We start from the raw sequence: 23,529 nt of genomic DNA, 5'->3' as shown, positions 1-23,529 counted from the left end.
GGGAAATGAAGATAATTATTTATGTACTTTAGACTCCAAAGTAGGATGAACATTTATTATTCCTTTTCTCTGTGAAAATTAGGATTCTTTTCAGGCAGAAGACTGAGTGCATAAGTACGAGATTATAGAACAGGTACAACTAACCATTTAACTTCACAACTTTGTCACTACCACCTGAAGAACCACTGCCAACATTAGAGCTGGCCCTGATGCTAAGTATTTTGCCGGCCAAGGCAGAAAACATTTTTGACATCTTCCTCTCCCACCCAGAATGGCTGAACAAAAAACCCCAAGCGATACAGCCATGTGGCACTCAGGGCAACTGCGTTGCTTGCCAACCCCCAAAACCAGCCCTGACTAGCAAGCTGGCAGACAATAGGAAAACATGATCAATGTCCAGGGTAATGTGTACTTCTGAAGATATTGCACTAAAACTAAGAACTTAAGATATGGAGACAATGGTGTATATCACTCAAGAAAGAAATAATGAACAGAAGGGAACTGATAATTCTTACTTTAACTCCAGTCTACGCCACTGGATGATTAATTGAGTAACCAAATCAAGGTGTGTCCGCAAAGATAAAGCTCGGCTTGCATTCTCCTCCCAGTCCTGGAAGAGAGAAATTCCTCTTTATGAAAGATGAGAATTTGCACTAGAGAAAGAGGCATTAAGCATCACCGAAAATTACCCCTCCATTACTACACAAAGAAGCAGGCTCGTGTCCCATGTATTTGTGCCCAACACTGGATTTCACAAAAATCCAGTAAGTTGGTTTTATTGTAGTACCAACATCTAGGTCACTGTCTCTTGCCATAGCCAATGATTTTACATGCAGGTGAGCTATTAACTTGAGAAATTAAAATGGTCTTCTTTCCCCTCTTACTTGTGACTTTGCAAGCAGAATCTCTAAACCATTCAGGAACTTTGAGAGAGGACTGGAGAGTGGGAAGCTACGGATTCTGTCCATCACAACCAATAGCTGCAACATGAAAGACATAAGTGACAGATAGCATTTCCAACTCAGGTTAGTCGGTCAACCCAGATGCAACACTTGTAGTTTGAATGTAGATTAGCTCAAACTCATCAGTGCTTCCCTTCTTTGGAACAGAGATGAACTTTTTTATTTTAAAATGGCCTCTCCATTTCAGGATTTAGACCAGCGAAAGCCAATACTACACAACACAAAAAACCATCACACACAGGGCCCAATGATAAGAGCTTCAGCCAACATTAGGCTTATGGCACTTTGCATCGCTCTTCAGTGAACATAGTGGACTCACTCCAAAGGGAGTTGCAGCCAATCCTACAAAAGCGAAGGGTTAGAGAAAGGAGAAGACCCTCACTGTTGTATAGAAGTTACTCTGGAAAACCTGGAGCCTTAAGTGAACTTATAATGAAAAGACATTGTCTTACAAGTCATTAGAATGACCTTTGAGGTGTTAGGATCTGTAAAAGACAGCATATTATTTTTACATTTGTACTGAAGATAACGTGTTTACATGAGGAAACATCAATGTTATGCAACTGGATCATGCTGACAGCTAACAAGCTACAAAATTATCCTAATTTACAAGGAAATTACTATGTTCTTACCATAAAACATTATTTCATAATAGCTATGTAATTAGATTCTGATGTATATAAAAACACACGAGTGGGTGCATTACACACACACCTCCACCCCCACCCTTATTTACCTTGAAAGTTTACTGTAATGCTCTCACCTGCATGAGTGCAGGGTGTTCAGGCCATTCTTGCAGTAACCTGTTTACTTCTTTACTGAAGTTATCAAGTACAGGCTGGCACTGTCGAACTTGCTGAATATTAGGGTGCTGGTAAAAGTCATATGGGCCATCTTGTGGTATGACAAAATCTGAAGTCACTTCCTCAAAAAGTGTATTGTGGAGAAGTGTGCCAGCTAAAAGCTGGCTGCCAAGAAGATAATCATTCATTTCAGCACCTAAGAAGCCAAAAAGGAAAAGCTCATACATTCTCTGATCATTTTCTCATTCAGCCAGAAACCTACATGTTTCTTTGTATTCCTGGAGCGTTATCCAAAATCTTAAGACACTGTATATTTTTAAAGTATGAAGCAATGAAGTGTGAATGCAGAAGGAAAAGGCTTAAAATTTAGATCTCCTGTTTACCAGATCTTTGAACAGCAATAAGTTAGCCTGGTATACACCAGGCTCCCAAAAATTGTTTGTGGTCGAATGGAAAGGGTGGGTGGTAAGAAAGCAATTCTACTCTGAAAAGTGACTAAGATGATATCCTGGGAATCATGTATTATTGTAACAATTATTTCCATATCAAACATGTTCAATTTGCAAGTAAAGACCAGTCGTCGTCCTCCCCTCCCTCCCTTACTTCAAGGCCTGCAACTCAGTTTAGGAAAAGAAAAAAATCAAGCTAGGTTCTTTCTTTTCTGGTCATTAAAGGTTCTCCAATCCAAATTAAACCCGCAGGGAAATCTGTCCAAACCCACTGTCTTCTGGCCAGGTGCAAGAGAATGTCAACAGTTCAGTTGATTAATCACAGAAGGAATAGGATCCAGCTCACTCTTTCTAGTTTTTAGAGCTGAAATGTGGAATGAAAAAAGCTGTAGAAATCTTACAAAGAATTCAGAAGATATGATTCTGAATATACACAGGGAACAGGTCTGTTAGAAGAAACCATTTTTAACTGATCTTTTCAGGGTAGAACCACATTTAGTAACTTAGACAATGCCAGGAAAACATTTGTCCAAGACAAAGTATATTTAATCTGAAACTGCAGATAAAGTTTAGGCATTATAAACAATCTTAAGAATTAAAACTGTATGCCTGAAGTCTGACTCCCAGCCTTACCAATCAAGGGATAGAAGTGTGCCACTAGAGAAGCACCAGTCTGATAGCAGGAAATAAATGCACTGAAATAATGTTTAGCCTGATGCGAGGGCAGGCTTGGTTGATACCACAGAGAACATGCGAAATTTAGGCACAACTGCTGATGAATCGTCATCACTGTTTGCATTGAACTCTGGGATAAAAGAGTTATTTCAGTGGCTACTAGATCCTTTGAATCATCTTCATTTTCCATCTTTTCTTCTAGACTTGGCTGAGCTGTGATATCTTCAAAGTCCTGTAAGACACAATAAAATAATAGTTACCTTTAACTTATCTGTATGTTATATTTATTATTTGTACTGCACTAGTGGCCAAAGACTCCGCTGTGCTAGGCACTGGTCGTTAGTAGTGTTTACCATCCAATCTGAAAAAGGACAAATGACCATAACAGTGAGGGAAGAGGGGAGGAGAGAAACAGTAAGAACATACAGTTACACAGGCTAACTACATGCACAACCAGGTGGCTTCAAGTGATTTCTTTTGGGAAGGGAAAATAGGAGGCAGAAGTACTTTCTTTGGCAGACTCATCAAGTTCAGCAGGTCTTATCAGATCACAATCAAGTTCTGGTATCTTACTACTGCATAACAAGTGTTGTCAGTACATTCAGGAAGTGCCTATAGTTTATTAATCTGAATCACAGTAGACTTTAAATCCAAAGATGACCGTCCACAAACAAAAAAGAACAAAATATTTTGACAATAGCATACACAGCGAGTACAATGTTATCTCAAAATCCTTCTCCCATTCTCCTCCTGGAAAAGAGAGAATCTGATTCATTTCTCACTATGTAAGACCAAAGTTAGTTTTTTAAAACTGTACAATGCATCTTTCCATAAAGTGTTATTCTTCTACCTTCTCATAGAGTGGAAATCTCCTTTTGAATTCTCTCTCTTCCTCCTCTTCCTCAGTCTGCCCTGTTCCATGGCTCTTACTCCTGTATCTGTACAGACTGCTTTCTTGCTGCGCCTGCTCCTGGGTGTAGCACTCCTGTTCATCCCATTCGTTTATAATTGCCTGAGAAACCACAACACTGTGAGGATTTTCCAGAAATTACTACACTCCCATCCCTTGCCTCAGCACTGAGGCAACATCTTTGTTTTTCAGGACACGCAGTACTTATCAGATGTATCAAAACCATGTTGAGTGAACATTGCAGTCACATTTCACTTTCTAAATTCACATAACACTACACTTATGAAGGCAAAAAACCAGACAACGGTATGAAAAAGACCATGCAAACACGGGCCAAATCCTATAGTCCTTACTGAATTCCTTTTCAGGGAAAACTGGTTTTCCTGGAGTAAGCACTATAGGATTTGGTTTTATGTCTGAATACATAGGTTACCTAGGGAGGTGGTGGAATCTCCATCCTTAGAGGTTTTTAAGCTGAGGCTTGACAAAGCCCTGGTTGGGATGATATAGCTGAGGTGTCTGAATACAGATGACCTCCTGAGGTCCCTTCCAACATATTATGATTCTATGATCATAGCGCATTAAAGATAATTACCATTTTTAACTCTAAGAAAAATTGCTGTTGGTTTTGACAGGGTATGGAGTTATTCTGGGAGGTTATCCAACTGGTTTAGCAGGAGAGACTCTTATCTAGGAATCACTGTTAAAAATGAAGCTACATTGTACTCCTGGCATCTGGCTTTTAGAAATATTTATGACATTTACTCAGGAGACTTTACCTGACACAGATGTCTAAAAAGCTGCAGAGATTTCTGGTCCAGCTCTCCCTTTGACAATACATGGCATCGAAGATACAATAAGGCATTCACTAGCAGGTGTTCCTGAGTTGGGTATGAACTCTGAACCTTCTCATTGGAATCTCCTTCAGAGCGTTTCAGAGATAACTTTTTAAGGCCATGGAGGATGTTCACAGACTGCACTGAACATAAAGTATCCGCATGTGAAAAGTAAGTGGGGAAGTTGGGGCCAACAGAAGGAAATGCCAGCAAAGAAGTAACAAGGGTGCCAAGTTTGGCTGGACAGACAAAGCTATTGAGTGCTGTATAAACTTCAGAGGCCACTAGTCTCATGCCATGCTGCAGCTGTAAAATGGCAGCCAGCAATGGGGTGACAGCATCAGGGTACAAAGCATATTCTTCTGCCAAGTGTTTTCTAAAGTGATGGTGAGATTGCTGCCAGGATGCTTCTTCACTTAGCAGGTTCTGTACTGCCTGGAGTGACTTGGGCCTATTTCCACGAAGGAACTGTAGAAGACAGGCTAAGAGATCCTGGACTGTGGAAATTTGTGCAATGCTGGTGACGTATTGGTGAACCTCCTGGTATAAGCAGTCATATGGGGGAACTTGGGGTCTGAAGGCCTGTTTTCTGGAAAGATTGTCTATTTGTTCCTTCAGCTTTTGCATTCTTTGGTGCAGAAATCTGTTAAAAAATAAACATATTGACCCACTTTAGAAGCATGTTATAAACATAAGTATGCCCATTAGGGTACACAATAAGACTACAGTATATGAATCACCTATGTAATGCTAATCACCTATGTATTTCCTAAGAAACAGCAAATTATCTTTATAAAATCATGGAAATGAAGACAAACAATGCATACATGAACATACAATGCATGCACGCACACACACAAACAAACCCTTCTTAATTTTTTACCTCTCCTCTTCTCTCTAACTTCAGTCACAGTTTGGTACTAATGATGCAAATCATAGCTATACGAACAATAAAAAGTTCAGCACTACTAAAAGTGCCCTATGAAGTTCAGCCATTCAGAACTAGCTAGCACTGAGCCAAGCTTGCTCTAATTCTAACTTCCAGTTAGGAATTGTCAAATAAATCTGTGTGTTTTGAAATGAGATTAGGATCTTTCATTAATTGTGGAAAATTGTGAACAATGATTGCATGCTGGAGTCTGATCTTATCTCTTGTGTACAGAGGGCTCCAAAACAGTAAAAAAGGAGAGTTGCCTTTTGCCCATTAAAATTTCTTTCCCAGTTCCTCAACTTAAAAAACCTTAATTCTAGGAGTACCAGTATGCTATCCTTAGTAAAACATTTAATTCAGGAAGTTTTGTCTATACTAAGACATAGACAAGGTTAGTACCACAACGTACACCTGAAGATTTCTTCAAAGACAAGGTAAGCCATAACCTTAACATTTTAGCACTGATATTTGCTAAAGTGTTTAAGAGTCACTCTTATAGGTAATTCCATAAATGAGCCAATTCATTTCAGTTTGCCAAATAATATTAGGCCTAGTCGACACAGGTTTTGTAGCAATATAACTATTTTTGTTAGGGGTGTGATTTAAAAAAAACAACAACCCAAAATAGTTATATAGAGATTCAGCCCCTTCCAATGTGGATACAACTATACCAGTATAAAGGTGCCTCACACTAGTATAGATTATTCAGCTTCCCATATTCGGAATAAGTAAAGAGGTATAAGGTATCTTTACATTGGTATAACCGCATCCACACTCCAGAGTTGTACTACTTAAATTATACAGTATAGTTAAAGCCATACAATGTATGTGTAGACAAGCCCTTAGGGTAGTTCTACACTGCAGCTGGAAGGTGTGATTACTAGTGTGGGTAGACAGACTTGTGCTAGATTGCACTGTGGACATTGCGATACGGGTGGCAACTCGTGCCAGCCACCCAAACTCAGGGGGTTGGATGGGCTCAAATACTTACTTTTAGCATGCTAGCTTGAGCTGAGCTAGTGAAAGTCTTCCACCTGTGCTGGGAATCATATAGCTTCCAAACGCATTGACCCACCATTAGTGATCACTACCGTAAGTCAGGCCTTTGTGCTCCAAAAAATAGTTTTTATACCTACCTTTACTATCCTGATATGCAAGTCATTGTTCCAGAACCAACTGCCTAAACAAAAATTTATTTCTAAAAAAAAATACAAACAACATTACAATGCAATGGAAGAAATCCAGACTGAGTAAGCAGGTGCTCTCCCAGTCATCAATGGAAGAGTTAAGCGACTTCCCCATTACCTGATATGGGGATGAGTGAAATTGCTAATTGCTTCATCTTCAAGATCTTTTCCTGTATGTAACTGAGATGACAGATTGAGCGTCTTCCATTTACACTGCAGGTGGTGTAACTAGTAAAGAACAAATTACACAATATTATGGTTATGGTTTAGGTAACAAAAAAAATTTAAATTTAGATTATTCAGTCGTATTTAAAAAAATACGACTGAATAATTTAACAATGAAACTCTAACGTGGAGCTCATGATTTTGTATCATTCACCTGTGCATAATTCCATCTATAAATACAATGTATTCCAAAGTAGGAGTCTGCTTTAAAAGGGATTGCAACTCCACACTCACCTCCTCCTTGGCATACTTGATATTGTATTCTCTTTTTACTGCAGGATCAAACCTAGTCTGGGGAAGCCACACCTGGATCTGCATCAAACCCATATTCACCCAGAGACTACCTCGCCGAGCTGTCTCTGATAAGTCCTGAATTCCTTCTCCTTCCCCAAAGAACTGCTGCAAGCAAGTCAACAAGAGACAGAGGACATCTTTTGGCAGCATCTCCTGACCAGCGATATCCTTAAATACTTTGAGAAAGTACTGAAAAGTCACAAGGTTCTTGGAGGAGAGTTTATCACAGCACTGTGAATATTCCTCTTGCAGGTCTACTGGAATCAGATCCTTCAGAGCCAAGAGCTGTCTACATAACATTACATCCTGGAATCTGGAATCTGTATACCTGAAGAAATAAGAATAAAAAGATATTGGCACCCTGCTGAGTATAAGGTTCTGTAATATTGCGGGTATAGGTAAAAGATGTGTAAAGGAAGGACTTAGATAATACCTAAATTCTGCCATGGAAGAAACAGTCATGTTGGTCCACAGAACTGAGTTAACTTCTTGAAGCTGCTGTGCTCTCTCCATCCACTCTCCCAGTGTCACATGGGATGATGACAGAACAGGAAGGCCATTCACATCCCACCGGCTTGTCTTGCTGCTGCTAGTTAGAATTTCAAAGAGGCATTTTGAGAAAACTGCTCGGTTCAAAATACCTGGACCCTAAATTAAAAGATTAAGAGATACATAGCATTAATAGCATTTCCTCACTTATTTTAACATTACACAAAGGTAAGCTTTATAAAAAGCTTTTTCCCAAAACTAAAAGGCTCACTTCAACAGAAGTGTTAGAAAAAAATCAAGTGGTGGAGCATCTCCAGATTTTCACTCACACACAGTACATGCTCAATCTACCCTCAGGTTCACCTCTAACAGCTAAGACATGTTAGACAGGGGAGGGGGACTCAGCTTATCTTGTCTACAATAGAGTTTTAAAACAAGTTTTTTTTAAAACTTGTTAGCTAAAATATTTTTAAAGTAGACATTTTATCCTATTCTAGATATCCAATTAGGTCACAAAAGACAAACCTTCAAACAGTACATAAGAGATTTAGGTATTTTCCTTTCCTCTGCACCAGGTAGCGGCTTCCAGGTTAACCAGTACTCTGGATCTGTGGTTACGGTACTGTGCCAGAAGAATTCTAATGCACTATTGACCAGTTCTGACCACAAAAGAGACATTTCTTCAGGGGATACCTAAAGGTGAAAGGAAAAAAAACCCAAATAAAAAGAAGTCTCCTATGATAATTTATTGGCAATAATAGAAAATGATTATGCTAGAAACAAGAGAAAATTCTTTTCTAATGGAGATATTAACACCTTTAGTCTTCTTTAGCATCATAGAGTGTGGTGTAATCTCTCTCTCTCAAAAAAAAAAACTTTATTCCTACATAATAGTTCACCACAAGGTGTCTGTGCCCAGCAGCAGCTTCCACTCCCCCTTCCCTTCCCTGCACACACACATGCCTAGTTTTCCACACATAGCTTCTGTTCTGTGATTGTGCAACTTTGCACAATGCGTGCTGAGTTCCATGAGCACAGAGAACAGATAAAGCCCTCCGACACCCTGGCCAAAAATACCTGTTGAGAATTTGCTGGTATACTGAAGCTCATAGGAGCTGTGTACTCATGTCACAGTTGAATTCTAATTGGTCAGAATTTCTATAATCTATTTACCTGCTCTGCAGGCAATATGACACATAAAAGTAGGCCACACAACGTTGTTCCACACTACTGGATTTGGCAAAAAATGTTTCACATTATATATACATTAGTCATAGAAATGAAGAATGTTATCTTAATTTAAGTGGGCAACAATAAGTCAACTAATTAATTGGTTTCCTTCAATGGTGTATCATATGATTTTAATGGGAACAGTATCACTCAGAAGTAAAGATTTTAATGCCAGATATGAGACTGCTTTATAGGTCTGCCATTATATGGCTTTTGTGCTCATAACTTTTATTCAACCTAACATTTCTTCTAAGTAATAAAGTGTGCTGGAACTATTACTGTTGTAAATCTATGAACTAGACACTAAATGCATACTAGTATTTTACAGATATTAACACTCATTCACAGAAGTTTAAGCACAAAGCCTAATTTAAATTAAAACTTGTTCTTACCTTATTAAGGTGTAACAAGTGCCACAGTCCATAAAGATGCTGAGAGGAAGCTGGTGTCAGTTTAAGGCAAAAAGCAATATACTGACTTAGCTCTGAACACATACTTAGCTGTTCACTGTTGTTCTTCCTTTAACAGAAAAAAAAATAAACAAAACATTACATAGTATGCAACTTGAATGCACAACAATGAGAAATATCTTGACTGTAGCAAAGAGATGTGAAACAGGATATTCCTGTGTTCAAAATCAACTATGTGATTCTTTTTCAATGAAACCATAAGCAAGTCATTTAGAGGCAATTTCATCCATCTCACTTTACTGTTTTTTGGGTTTTTTTAAATAAAAACACAACCTTCACTGAAATACAGATGCTGTTTTGAGTGCACCAGATTTTTAAAAAGCTCCATTAGGGAAGCTACATTATAAACCTCATTTTTTTTGCAATCCAATAATGCAGAGTTGCTTTCTTCTAAGAACTGGTAATTAGTCAAAGCACATACATAGTTGGCCAATTGAAACAATGAAAACATTTAATTTAATTAATTCAAATGACCAACTGTATGTGTGTATATTTTACTTGTTTTTCTATATTCTGTTTGCACAAATTGCCCTCGTAGATATGTCCCTTTAGGTGGTGTTCATTTTGGTGTGTTGATCTCTTACTTCTCAAGCACTTATTAAACCTTTTGCAGCAGTCCAAAAATATGGCGCTGAAGTCTTAAAAGAGGCTTGAGAATTAAAGGACTAATAAGTGGTCTTAGAAAAAAACATTACTTCCTAGAAGGACTCTTGTATAAAACCTTGGGCTTCCTTCTGATGCTGTCAGAATCCATTCTACTGTCAATAAAGATATTTCTTTTTATAGTCTAAATATACTATTTCAGGAGGCTTGAATAGCACTGTTATGCTAGGTCTACACTACAAACTGAAGGGGTGATTCCCATTCCTTGTGTACACATACTCACGCCAGCTCTCATTAAGCGAGTGCAAACATAAATAGCAGTGTAGCTGTAGCAGAGGCACAGTTGAGCTATACCAAGTACAAATCTGGCTGAAACCAGTGGGTATGTACTTGGTATAGCTCAGCCATGCTTCTGTTGCTGCTACCGGTGCTACTGTGGCTACACTGCTATTTATACTCACACTAGCTCAATGATGGCTAGCACGAGCACGTGTACAGGAGCAGGGAATCACCCCCCTCTCCTCCCCACTCATAACATAGTATAATCACCTTGATAAAAATCCCATGTCTGCCCAAGAACTGATGGGAAAAATGCTAATAAATACTCAAGTTTAAACAACTCCGTAGATATTACACTTTGGTTTTTAGGCCCCAAGGAATATGGTTTTGCACATAGACAAGAATAGTGTATGTTGATTTGTATGCAAAGGGATGAGTGCCCTGATCCTCAGAACTTTGCACAACAGACTGTACATTTCATAAAAGAAAACCCACTCTTCTCTCACCTTAGACAAGCTTTAGTTACACAATCTGCTGTCAGTTTGTACTGCCAGAGTACTGCCAAATACTCCATTGCAGGCCACAGCTGAATTTTACTACAGAGCTGGATTAATGAGGCAGAGTCCAACTGACTGGAGACAGTGTCTTCAGTATGAATCTCTTCTGAATGACCAGGCTTAACTCCTTCTGCTTTCAGGTGTGAACACTGGAAATTCACAAAGGATCTTAATTCACCTGCAAAACAGGAGATAAAAAGCACACGAATGCACATATTTATCAAGCAGCAAGTCTGAAAGGAACTGCTCATTTGCACAGATGCAAATGAGAAAGATAAATATTTCTGGATGAAAAAAAACACCCCCTAGATCAGGGGTGTCAAACTCGCTCGAGGTGACGGGCCGAAATCACAGAACCTGTACTTTGCAGGGGCCATACAATGCTCTCCACTGAATATTTCAGGCACTCTGCCCATTTTCGGCAGCGCACCATCACCGCCGAAAAACTGAGGAGGACTTTCCCTTTTCGGCGGCAGGGTTCTGGAGGGGAAGGTGTTGCCGCTTTAAGACTCTGGCCCCACAAATCTCTTAAAGTGGCAATGCGGACTTTCGGCAGCACCACTAATTACTTTCGGCGGCCGGGATCAAAGAGGTTCATATGTTTGACACCCCTGCCCTAGATGATCTGATATTATGCTTCTGACTGTACTTGACTGTCACATACAAGGCAAATTATTTACCTGGATTAACATCTTCTAAATGATTAGCTCTGAGAACCAGACCCTGGGCCTGCAGCAGTGCTTTCTTTATTTTCCATCCAGTGGCAGTAGTTTTCAGACAACAGATTTCATCCTGCCATCTGCTTTCTCCAAAGGCAGATCTCATCTCCAGGATGTTGAGTGCTTTGCTGAGTTCTTTCAACTGAGCAACAGACTCCACCACTAGTTTATCCTGCAAACATTAAAAAAAAAATAGGAAAAGATATTTAAACAAGCTTTTTGTTTCAAAGGTTATAAATGACACACAGAACCATTTGTGGCCCACTAACATTGTGCACATGCTTTCTAAAATCAATCACACATGCACATGCAAATAGTGTGCAACTTTATGCACAACTTAACACTCATTCTTAATGCTTCCTCTCCCTTACGTGTTCAATCCAACATTAGGAAGATGAATATGTTGAGATAACTGGCCAATCAATTAGTATTTAAGATTCAGTTTGTGTAAACTGAAAAAGATAAAATAATTTTCACAACATTTAACATGTTCATCTGTCTCTGATCATTAGGCATACATCACACAATAACAATTGTATGAGAGTTTGTTTACAAAGTGATGCCTAGAGCCACGTATGCTGCCCTGACATTAAACAGTTTACACTGTTAAGTCTCTCTACATGCTGCTTTGAAAATCTACTATTAGCTCAATGCAATAAAGCATTAGCTGCTTATGGAAGTTTGGAAGGATGGACTCTCCTTCTCCAAGGATTCTATGGAATGCAAAATATGCCTTGTGATTTAACAACTGAAGAGATAGCATCGCCTGTTCAGTGGTTAGTGCTATCAGATCCCTCAAAAAGCGGGTCGGGGAACACTTGAGAAGGCTGAAGGCAATTTTAAATGGCACCACTCTAAATCAGGGTTTCTCAGATTGGGTTGTCAGAATGTGTCAAAGGGTCTCGTAGGAGGCTCAGCGGAAGGATGGGAGGGACAGCAGGGGCTGAAGGCGGATTCTGTTTCTGGGGATGCAAGCTCCTGGGGGATGGGGACTGGGTTCTATCCCTGGTGGGTGGATTGCAGAACCCATCCCACAATCACCCTGCAGGGGCGGCTGTTGCAGCTCCAATCCCCGGGGGCTGGCTGGGCTCAGCTTCCCACTCCAGGCACTGGTACCTGGTGCATGGGATCGCAGTGCTGCTCAGCGTTGGCTCAGGTGCCCCTCCATCATGATGACAGAGGGCCGGCCAGTCCAAATTTAAGTGAGAGGTACTGCAACCATATGCACCAAGTTGCAATGTCATTCACACAAATTTGGCCCAGCCCCCATCACAAGGGCCGGGCCAAACCTGAGCAGCGCTGTGATCCTGGAAGTCATAACGCCTAGAGTGGGGAGCCAAGCCCAACCAGTCCCGGGGAACAGGTGTCACAGATGCCACCAATCTGGTACGTGTACTTGTTTATTCTTATCACATTACTATGTATATTATATATCATGGGTAAGAAATGGCAAGAATCTTGATCATTGAGTGAACAGTTTGTGTATATGGGGAAGTGAAGGTGAGGCAGAAATGAGGGTGAATGAAGGCAGCCAAGTAGGAACCTGGGGTAAATTTAAAAAAAAAATGCCTGACACCAGAGCCTAAATCCCACTTTCAAACATGACTTTGGCACCAAGGCCCAGATTTTAAAAGGTATTTAGGCACTGCTGTGCAAAGCATTGTAATGTGTACCTGATTTAGGAGCCTAAATTTCATTTTCAAAAGGGATTTAGGTGCCTAAATCAGTTATGTGTTGCAAAGCTGAACGCAGCAGTACCTAAATACCTTTTAAAATCTAGGCCCAAGGGGCCATATTGTAAAGATATTTAGGTGCCTAAAGATACAGATAGGTCCCTACCAGGATTGAAATCAATGGGAGTTAGGCTCTGAGGTGCTTCTGAAAATCCCACTAAGCACCTATCTGAATCTTCAGATGCCTGAATACCTTCTTGCCTTTAGAAGCCTAAGACCTACTGACTTTCAATAAAGTTCGGCTCCTAAGTGCCCAAGCCACTTTGAAAACGACTTAGGTTTAATTTTAAAGTTAATTCTTTCAGTAGTTTATCCTTTTATAGAAGGCTTGACAATAAGATTTTCAAAAGCACCTGCCAAACGTACTAAGCCTAACACTAAAATCTGCCACCTCTCGTTTGGTTTGCAAAGGTATGGGACAGTTCACACTGGGCGGGTACTTCCTTCCTTCTGCCTGGTCTGAAATTCACAAATATTCAGGATTACTTTTCAGTAGAAATATCTCCATGCTCATGCAACATCCTAAGCTGTTTATTATAGAACTACTACTCTGGACAACCCATCAACAATGTTGTTACTAATTTAGACACCTGATACGTTTCAGAATTTTTTTTAAAAAATGTTAAAATTTGCATTAATTATTCTTATGAATCCAAGGAAATAAGAGTATCCCCTTGCTGGCTTGGAAAATGAGTATAATAGTATAAGACCCTTACAGAATGTTTGTAATGTACTTAGATATCCTTGGAAGCAACGTGCTATAATTGTCCAAAATGTTCTGTTACAAATGGAATAACGTACCTTGAAAGGAAGAGGTCTCCCCAGAGACTTCTGCAGCTTCTTTACACTGGCAGAAATACCAACAGGACTGGCCAAACAGCTCTGAATCTGCTGCGAAACAGACTGAATTTCCTTGGAAACCCTTCAAGTAGAAAGGAAAATGTTTGCAAAAAAGTTCAAGAGGGTAAAGGCAAAAGTACATGCAATAACGAGAACAAGAGACTTTCATTCTTCTCCTGCACTCCACCAAATAAATGGGTGCTGGAGAAAATTATATATATGTACATCTACAGTGAGGATGGGGCCAATGTTAAGAAATATAAGAAGTTTTAAAACAAATACATTCAGCTAATAAACATGTGCTTGCAGTGATAGAAGAACATAAACATCAATACTTGTGTTTACAGAGTAAATGAAGCTTATCAGTTTTAGCTGGAATAAAGAACGCTAACGTAACTGTTTAATATGGCCACATATGTAGCAAAAGGGGGTCAACCCTTTTAGTTAGCTGCATTATACATGTGCTAAACAACATACTTGTGCTGCTCGTATCCAGTCAGCATCTGTGGAATTCTATCAATTAAATGCTTCACAACCCAGTACCAGTGAAGTGATAGGAGTGCCAAGCCTGGAGAATCCACCGTCAGAGTGTCAGATGCTGCCCAAAACCGGTCACGCCACAGCAAGCAGCACAAGATCTGAAGGCAAGTCAGGAAAGTTATAGCCTTCCCATCTCTGAAACCTAGCATATTACAGTACATCTTGCATTGTGTGTGTGCGCGCGCCCGGGGGGGGGGGGGGGGGGGGGCGCGCGCGGCGGCGGCGCGCGGAGGTGCGCGCGCGAGGGGGCGCCACTGACGTTGCTAACTCTGCTGCTCTCATAATTAGACAAAATATTGTGTTTTCAACCAGAGATTTGTCCTCAACTGGTTTACCTATGTGTTCTCCTAAAAATATTAGCAACTACAGAATCCATTGTTAACTAAGCCCCATCAGTGTATGAAACAGAGCACAAAGCATGTTGGACTTGCTCCAAGGATTTTACAATCTAAATTAGATATGGACAATACAATTCTGACAACACACCAGATGAAGGTCCAGTTTTAAAACAACATAGATATTGCTAGGGATTGCCTTTCAAAGGCTTTGTTGCAAGTGGCTTTAAAGCAGAATCTAGATAGGGGGAAACTGCTTGGTGCCTGAGAATGGGGAAAGGAATTCCAAGCATATGAAGTGGCATGGAAAAAGGAGAGAGAGTAAGAGGGGGAGAAGTACACAAAGGCTATGTTAAAAGGGAGTTTGGGGGTCTCAAGTAGGAAAAAATGAGAGCAGAGATGTAAGAAGAAACAAAGTTGTACAGGTATGAGAGGAGGATGAGAAACCTGAACTTGATGTAGACAGTGAGAAGCCAGTGAAGGGATTCAAAGAGTGGTATGATCTATGTGGTGGGAGATTTTAACTGTTTGAAGTGCAGGGAAGAGATGATATACAGAAGGTAATGAAAGCATGTTGAAAACCTACGTGTTATCTTAGAATAGAGAGGTGGATAATGAACACAACAGTTTACTATAAATTTGCAGATCAGCTTAACCCCTTATACCTGACACTACACAAACTACCATATTCTAACCCCAACTCTGCCATTTATTTTGGGGCCATGGAACTAAAAATAGAGACGCTTTTCCAGAATCCTGGATTCTAAATAACTGTAGTAAGAGCAATTTAAAAACTCTACTCACGTCATGCACACTGTCATCTGTTAAGGCCACTTGAGAAGACTTCACCCAGTGCAACATAAACGCATCCCAAAGTTCAAAGAAAGCAGCAAGATTGGCCACAATAGCATGTGGAAGAGAGTTATAACTCCCTGGATCTTGATTTAAAGATTAGAACAAAAAAGGAGTAAAAGTTATAATATTCCATCCACACCAAGTGACACAGAACAGTTAATCTCTGACCATATCTCCCAGTTACAGTGGTCACTGCTTAAAAACTTCACAGTTTTTCCATACGTAACTACATATTTCCTCAATATCTGCAGCATTCTCTATTACTTCCAAGTAGGTAGTATAGGGAATACTGTAAATATGGAGGCAACACTGATCAGTCAACTGAAGGCAACTGTGAAGAGAAAGGGCAACTACTGTATTAGTGGTGTTGAGACAGACTTTCTTCAGAGGTGGAAATCAAACTGAAAACTGATCAAATTGCAGGACTGAAACTGTAAGTTCTTCCTGATATAAAAAAATCACTAACCACAGATCCTCTCTTTTCCTCTGTCACATGCAGTTTAATTACTTCTCTGCCTGGGGAATTAAATATGGCCAGTGAGATCATGTGCCACCAGTAGAGAAACAGCTTGTGTGTGTGTTACACTGGGATAGCATAGGATAGGAGAATGCTTCATATATAATCAATTATACCATGACATGAAATACATTGTCAACTGGGGGAAGTGACAGCATCACAGATCAAAAAGGTAAGACCTAACAGATTTTAGCTAGACAGGACCCTCCTCTCTTTTCATTTGTCATTCTACTTCTCATTTGTCTATCAAGTCAACTTATTGCAGTTTCTCAGCCATCCAGAAGGACAATGGTCTTTAGATCACAGAACAAATGTAAGCTTTGCTATATAATCAGTTTCTGCCAAGGCATTCTCTGGAAAATCACAAACAAAATTACATTAAACCTGCTCAATGCAGTTGGCTCAGCAAAATACAGAATACATGATTAAAAATCTAGTAGGCAGAGTAAATGTCAATCTTTACCATCCTGATTTTGTAAAATGATGCTGTATTTAAAAAAATTATTTTAATATCAACTCAGAATTCTGTTTAAAATAAAATCACAATACTAGTGCCAAGAAGTTGCTATATGAGTCACTGATAGGTGCTTGTCAAGTCTTTCCATTTAAACTATAAACACATACAGCTCCTGTGGCAAATCAAAAGGAAATGGGAAGTCCAAAGAAGCTTTACTCCTCTGCAAGATCCGCTAGACACCTTTTTTATAGTCGTTACCAATGAGAGCATTCAATGTCAATTTCTCTCTACCCACAGGGGTAGAGTATATCTACTCAATTAGAGTAATATTCTATATTACTACAGCCGTGGTCTGAATGTGTTCAATTAACATATTCAACTTTCAGACATTCAATTGGCAGGATAAAATCATGCTTGGGATGAGCTTTTATAACAGAATCTGATTCAATGTAACCACGCTTTTCTTATTCATTAAACATATTATGCAGACAATCAGTCCTACCTTTATGGAACTCTAGAGACATTCTTAAGGCACTAGTTCTCAACTTTTTGCTAGTAATCAAGTTCTTCTCAGTATAGCTCCTTTTTTCCCGGTCAAGAAATAATATTGCCCTGAATGAAAAATAACGTATGTGTATTAGGAGAAGTCTGATCTGACCAGCTCAAAAGCCTCTATCATATCAGGGAAGGTAGAACATATCAGGAGATTTGATATCTCAGTACCATTTGAAGCAAGAATCAAATGTCTGAACCATGACATGTCAGAGAACATCTTTTACAGGCCAAATTTAAGCTAATTTGAAATTTCAATATTTTACAAACTTTTCCTGGAACACAACAAATTATTTCTCTGTCTATTCACAGTTTAGACTAGAGGCCTCAAAAGGAAAGATACTGGGCAATTATGCTGCAGAATCTACACAACTACAGGTGATCATGAGGGAAGTTAGCATATGCCAGTGGCAAGAGCCACCTTATTACTCTTAATTCAGCGTTTTACTTTATAACCTACCCATCTATCCCCTTTTCTTTAAACTAAGAGCAGAAGAAGGAAAGGCAGCCTAGTTCCCTCCCTACAAAAAAGGTGTTTTGAGTCTTAAGGCAGTAGCACCACAGCACTACTCACATCATTTCTGCTTCTTCCCCTGGTTCTAGTCTTTTCTGGGAGTATTCCAGCAAAACTGCTAAATTACCACACGCTCTTCCCCCTACGCCATTAGCAGAGTGACAGTCTCCAGCCTATCTCTAACCCCAGAAGAAGGGGTTGAAGATTTAGATTTTCAAATGTTATAGCCAAAAAACAATCCTGAGGTTTTAGACCTTATCTGTCAAAATTTAATCAAAATGCTCAGCAGGAACATCGGCAATAACCACAACGTATTGTACAGCATTGGCTTAATCACAATGTAAACCTCACAAGCCACAAGGCCCGCATTTCTATGAACCCACCGGTTTGCTACAGACATCAGAAGGACAAGAAGCTGATCGGTGTGTTCCACTTCTGTGTCAAAGTTAATTGAATTTCTAATGATATCCAAAAACTGCATATTCCATCTTGGATCCAGCGGCATCACATGTTCATCTGGTAAGGCAAGCAGTTACAGAGAAAGACAGTGTTTTGCCAAATTAGAATGCTATTACTTTTCTTTCTCCACCCCTGTAAGAAATGATTAGGGATTTCCATAAATGTAATGAGAGAGACCACTAGCAGCACTGGGATATCAATGAGTGCAATGGACAATTTCAGTATGCAAATAAGACCCATAAGGTCAGCTATTCTTTCAACTATTTTTTAATTTTGGGGATGCAACGATGCTCCTGTGCAGGTATGTTAGAGGAAGAGAGGTAGAGCAGGAAAGCCCCTCTCCACACAGCAGCCAAGTAGAAGGCAGCAGTAATTTGACTGTAGGTTCTAGGAAGCACAGTGATGAATGTGAGATGGTCAGTGGTTACAGCATCAGGCTGGCACTTGGGATACTGGTTCAGTTCCCTACTCTACCACAGACTTCCTGTGTGACCTTTGGCAAGTCGCTTAGTGTCTGTACTCCTGTCCACACCGGTAAACTAGGGATAATAGCAATTCCCTACGCGTCAGAAAGTTTCTGCCATTCCAGTAAGTATGCTTTATGAAGGCATAACAACCCTAATGAGGCGCACCTCCTGGCCTTGCCCTGCACAGCTCTAGATTAAAGCCATTTCCTTATAATTCTTTTGAAATCTATCCACTCCTTTGTCTGTGAATTCCTGTAAATGCCAAATGTTAACCTGAGGCACAAGATGGGTGAGGTAATATCTTTTATTGGACCAACTTCTGTTGGTGAGAGAGACAAGCTTTTGAGCTACACAGAGCTCTTCTTCAGGTCTGGGAAAGGGATACGGAGCGTCACAGCTAATACAAGGTAGAACAGATTGTTTAGCATATTCTAAAGGACCATTCAATGTGGAGTGGCCTGTTAAACTAACATACTATCCGTGTTTTTCAACATTATCTACTTCCAACCAAGACAATGGCACAAAACTAACATTGTCCATGGTGCTACACATGTACTGCATAATCATTTCCAATATATTTCAGAGGGAACCACACTCAAATTTAAGGCTAATTCCAGTGAACGTCACAATATTTTGCATATCACTACTCCATCCAACTGTTGCAAGTTCCACTTTCACAGTCATAATGCATAACTGTTTTTGTTAAGCAGATTTTCCCAGAAAAGCTATGACACATTCAGAACACAATCTGTCTGCAGTCTTCACTCCTTAAAAGAAACAGACAAGATGCACAAATGAAGACTAGAAAGGAGGGAAAAAAGCAAAGGTACCTGTCATGTTTGGTTGTAGCAACTTGATCACATTACTGATTCCAGCAGAGAGGGGACTGGAGTAGAAATTACTCAGCGCTGCAGCACCAGCTTTTAGTTGAGTGTGCACTGAATCTGTAGGTGGGAATAACAGTTAGGAGTTTGTTGCTTTGAAGATACAGAGCATACTTAGTCAATAAAAACAAACTCAAGCTGCACCAGCAGAGAACGCTAAAATCTCACCTAACCAGTTATTGGTTGGCCTCTTTCTGCACTAGCTACATATAGTAGATTAGTCTTTCAGAAGGCCCGTAACAGTGAGCACTGCAGCAATCTCATTTTAAGGCTTCAAAAGGTATTTTGAGATTGAGTGTCAAACAAAGCAGTAAAGAGTGTACATGACAGTAACGACACAAGACATCTACACATGGGAATTTCCATGTACTTCTATGATTTAGGGTCTGGTTTTCAAAAGTCAATGCAAGTTACAGATCTAACTCCCATGGATTTATTTATTATCTATCACTGAAGTTTTCTGCAGAATCAAACTTTCAGTCAATTTTCTAGACATAAGCAATATTCTGATTACAATTTCGGATTATTAATACACATATGGCTGTCTGGAGAAAAACAACCAATAGCATCAAGAGAGTGAATCCCATTCATTTCAATGTGATATTAATGAATACTGGGATTTTCAAAGAAATTTAAGGGAGCTAGATGCCTAAATCCCAGTTTAAGTCTTTAATTATGATCATTTAAATGCCAGCATTGTCAACTATTACACTAGTGATAGTCTTTGCAATCAAACACAGTTTATGTGTCTTTCCCCTGTGGTTGTATGTTCCACTCATGTGAAAGGATGTCCCAGACAAATAAGGCTGCAAGTTTTAAATATCTAAATACTCTAGAATAGTTTGTTTTCGTCTAGGAGGAACTGGCCACATATTAGCATTTTCAGTCTCAGGTGGCTTCTTCAGGCAAGTGACACGGCTTGCCCATTGCTAGAAACACTCTAAATGATCTGTTTCAATTAAGCAAATGTAACAAATTAACTTACTGAAAGCATTTCCAATCCAATTAAACTGGTCTATCAAATATTTAATATTTTTTGGTCTGCAATGCACGCCTCCTTCCCACTTAACACTCACTATTGAGTGATCAGACATCACACAGTCTCAGGAAAATCCCGGTTTCACAGGGCTTCTCTGATTGCTCAGCTAATTTATTTACGACTAGATAATCTGTAAACAAAATTGCATCACTGTATAGTTTTTGCTGCTCTTGTGAAGGAAAATCAATGGAGAGAATTAAATCAGTCTGTGGTAAGTATAATAATTAAGAATATTACCTACCAAGCACTTGTGGTAAATTCTTGCTTAAGTGATTAAGCCATCTAACTCTTAACATCCAATCCTGATTGGATGCCTTTTCTATGAACAATTCTACAGAAGCAGATAGGACTTCAATTTCCTCTGTCCAATAGGCATCCATCTGAACAGCACTGAATTGGAGACTCTCTGAATTAGTGGACTGCATAATTTTCTTCAAATCTTGTAGAGTAAGTGGCAGTGTTCTGAAAGGGATGAAAATACTTGGGGTTAAATACGTGAAGACAAGGGGAAAAAAAAAAAAAACTCCCCAATTTCAAAAGTGAATCAATTCTGAACATCAAATTACTGATTACTATATGTAAAGTATCACCAAATAACCTCCACAATCTATGCATTTTTGCCTCAAATAGATACTTATTCGAAAATACCCGTCTTTTCCAAATTTACTTAGCTTTTGCTTTTAGTAGAAACCTATTTGGATTTTTAAAACCAATTTCCAATTTTTAATCGAGTTTAAGATGCCTACTACCAGCAACTCAGAATTATGGTTACTTCATACACACAGATGATAAAGCATGGAGCTTTACAGGACAAATTATGACCGAGTCCCTGCACCCAAAGAGTTTACAGTGTAAGAATGCAGGCTAAGATTTGGGGACGGGAGCGGGGGGAGGAAGAAAACACAGGAGAAAACCAATGTTGCTTTCTGATTTTCAGATTAATATTTAACTTTAGTGTTAACTGCTATCCCCTTGTTCTGCCATTGACTTGTCACATGACATTGTGCCTCCGTGCACCTAAAGATTTGTACAGGAAGACACCATCCTGCCACCAGGAGTTTACAATATAAGTGAACACTGAGATTTTGCTTCAATGTTATGAAAGTTTGAAAAATTGGGCATGAAATTGACTAAAGGAGCTCTTTCATCTGCCTGCCACATGCAGGACTCAGATCTGGCAGCTCCACTTGGATAAGGAGCTCAAAGTTTGGCTGTTCGTCTGAAGCTATTGGACCACACTCTCATAAGGAAATGTTCTCAAATATCAAGCAATCCTCTTCTGGCCAGTTCAAAAACAGAAAAAGAACAGGTTCTTCTGGGGTTATTTTTGCTTCTGGATGAAACCAGGGAGTACAGAGGAGTGCTAGTATATTCTAACCTAAAGGGTTAACCACACAATTTTAAACTTCAAAGGGTTTGGATCCAAAGAGTTTTGGGCTGGTTCTTGATTGGACTTATTTGTCCATCTCCAATGTTGACATTTACTGTATGCTTTACACCTGGAATGGCCTCTTTCATTCCGACACAGGAAGTTCCTACTTCTCATTCAAACCTTTCTTAGAACTCACTTTTCCACAATACCCAGCAACTAACACTTCAGAGTAAGAATGAGGTCAATCACCTTCTTCCAAGTCTCAATGTATGCAATGTATTCTTTAAACTACTTCGACTGTAAGGTAAATTACCCCGTCAGGGCAGGAAGAACTGTGTACACTACTGGATCTTAATTAAATCTATCTGCAGGAAAATTGGGGCTGGGCTGGGGAAGAGAATGAAAAGATACTTAAAAACTAGGAATCACTTGACTTGCTCTTTTCTATATAAAATGTATAATGCTGTATATCTTAATCCAGTTTAATGTAGACTGAGAATGTTTATTTATTTGAAAATCAGAATAAAACAAAACAGATATTGAGGATCCAGAGTAAATGGTAAAAAGTCAGCCACACCCCTGATGGAAGAGCAGAGTGGTGACATCATTTACTGATAGTGGGTACAGTAATAGAGAATATATCTGTATTATTTATTGTTCACTCTTTAAGCAAAAATTGTCTCTTGCCCACCTGCTGTTTTTCAGGCTCATTCTGCTCAGACAGAATGCTAGGACCTGTCCGTCACTCTGAACTGTAGAAAGAAGAGAGTCTTCAGCTGAAAACAGACCTGTAGGTAAAGAGTCTGGCCACAATCCCATTGCTAGGAGGGAGTCACCCCAAGTTTCATGGGAAGTCAGAGTTGAAACATGCTTCATTACCAACTCCAGCACAAGCTAAAACAGAACAACACAGGGCAAGTCAGCATTATGTATTCAAATATGCATTCAGATACTACTGCTCAGGAAGGGTTTTAATTAAAAATATACATAATCTTACTTTGTTACAGATTTCATACCAAAAGATTCCAAAGCACTTCAACCACAACTGAAATGCATGATCCTCAGCTGCTCCTTAACAGTATATGACAATAGTGAACAGTAAGATAGGAAGCCAATACCACCATATACCTATATTGTTCAGGATGACGGAACGTAATTTCTCATGGCTGTAATTTGGCCAGAGCTAACACCCCTAACTTTTGCTTGAGGAGACATGGAATGTAAACAACAAATGACTAGACCTCATCTTAAGAGACAATGGTTCACATTGCAGAAGTGGAGTAGAGAGACTAGGACCAGCTGGATTTCCCTGCTGGGGAATTACCTCGTACACAGGTTCAGATTAA

At 39.5% G+C, this 23,529-nt stretch overlaps 1 protein-coding gene across 2 annotated transcripts in view; it reads right to left on the bottom strand.

The window, feature by feature from the left end:
* The window catches only part of MDN1 (midasin AAA ATPase 1), a 147,414-nt gene that overhangs the window by 39,623 nt on the left and 84,262 nt on the right, over positions 1-23,529 (bottom strand). For both annotated transcript variants that reach the window (XM_067530039.1, XM_067530040.1), the window contains 21 exons: positions 22,875-23,077; positions 21,053-21,273; positions 19,719-19,832; positions 18,346-18,478; positions 17,399-17,508; positions 15,872-16,005; positions 14,670-14,830; positions 14,154-14,274; positions 11,581-11,791; positions 10,850-11,078; positions 9,384-9,510; positions 8,287-8,454; positions 7,706-7,920; positions 7,213-7,600; positions 6,872-6,981; positions 4,579-5,278; positions 3,740-3,901; positions 2,848-3,121; positions 1,726-1,961; positions 885-980; positions 516-610 (listed from right to left, as the gene is read on the bottom strand). In XM_067530039.1, the coding sequence (XP_067386140.1) occupies positions 516-610; positions 885-980; positions 1,726-1,961; positions 2,848-3,121; positions 3,740-3,901; positions 4,579-5,278; positions 6,872-6,981; positions 7,213-7,600; positions 7,706-7,920; positions 8,287-8,454; positions 9,384-9,510; positions 10,850-11,078; positions 11,581-11,791; positions 14,154-14,274; positions 14,670-14,830; positions 15,872-16,005; positions 17,399-17,508; positions 18,346-18,478; positions 19,719-19,832; positions 21,053-21,273; positions 22,875-23,077 (4,208 nt within the window). The remainder of the gene's footprint in view (positions 1-515; positions 611-884; positions 981-1,725; positions 1,962-2,847; positions 3,122-3,739; positions 3,902-4,578; positions 5,279-6,871; positions 6,982-7,212; positions 7,601-7,705; positions 7,921-8,286; positions 8,455-9,383; positions 9,511-10,849; positions 11,079-11,580; positions 11,792-14,153; positions 14,275-14,669; positions 14,831-15,871; positions 16,006-17,398; positions 17,509-18,345; positions 18,479-19,718; positions 19,833-21,052; positions 21,274-22,874; positions 23,078-23,529) is intronic.

The sequence above is a fragment of the Emydura macquarii genome, unplaced genomic scaffold (assembly GCF_026122565.2).
Source record: "Emydura macquarii macquarii isolate MOO-44397 ecotype Brisbane River unplaced genomic scaffold, CSIRO-AGI_Emac_v2 contig_3019, whole genome shotgun sequence".
Classification (NCBI taxonomy): domain Eukaryota; kingdom Metazoa; phylum Chordata; order Testudines; family Chelidae; genus Emydura; species Emydura macquarii.
This window is presented reverse-complemented; position numbering and strand designations above follow the sequence as displayed.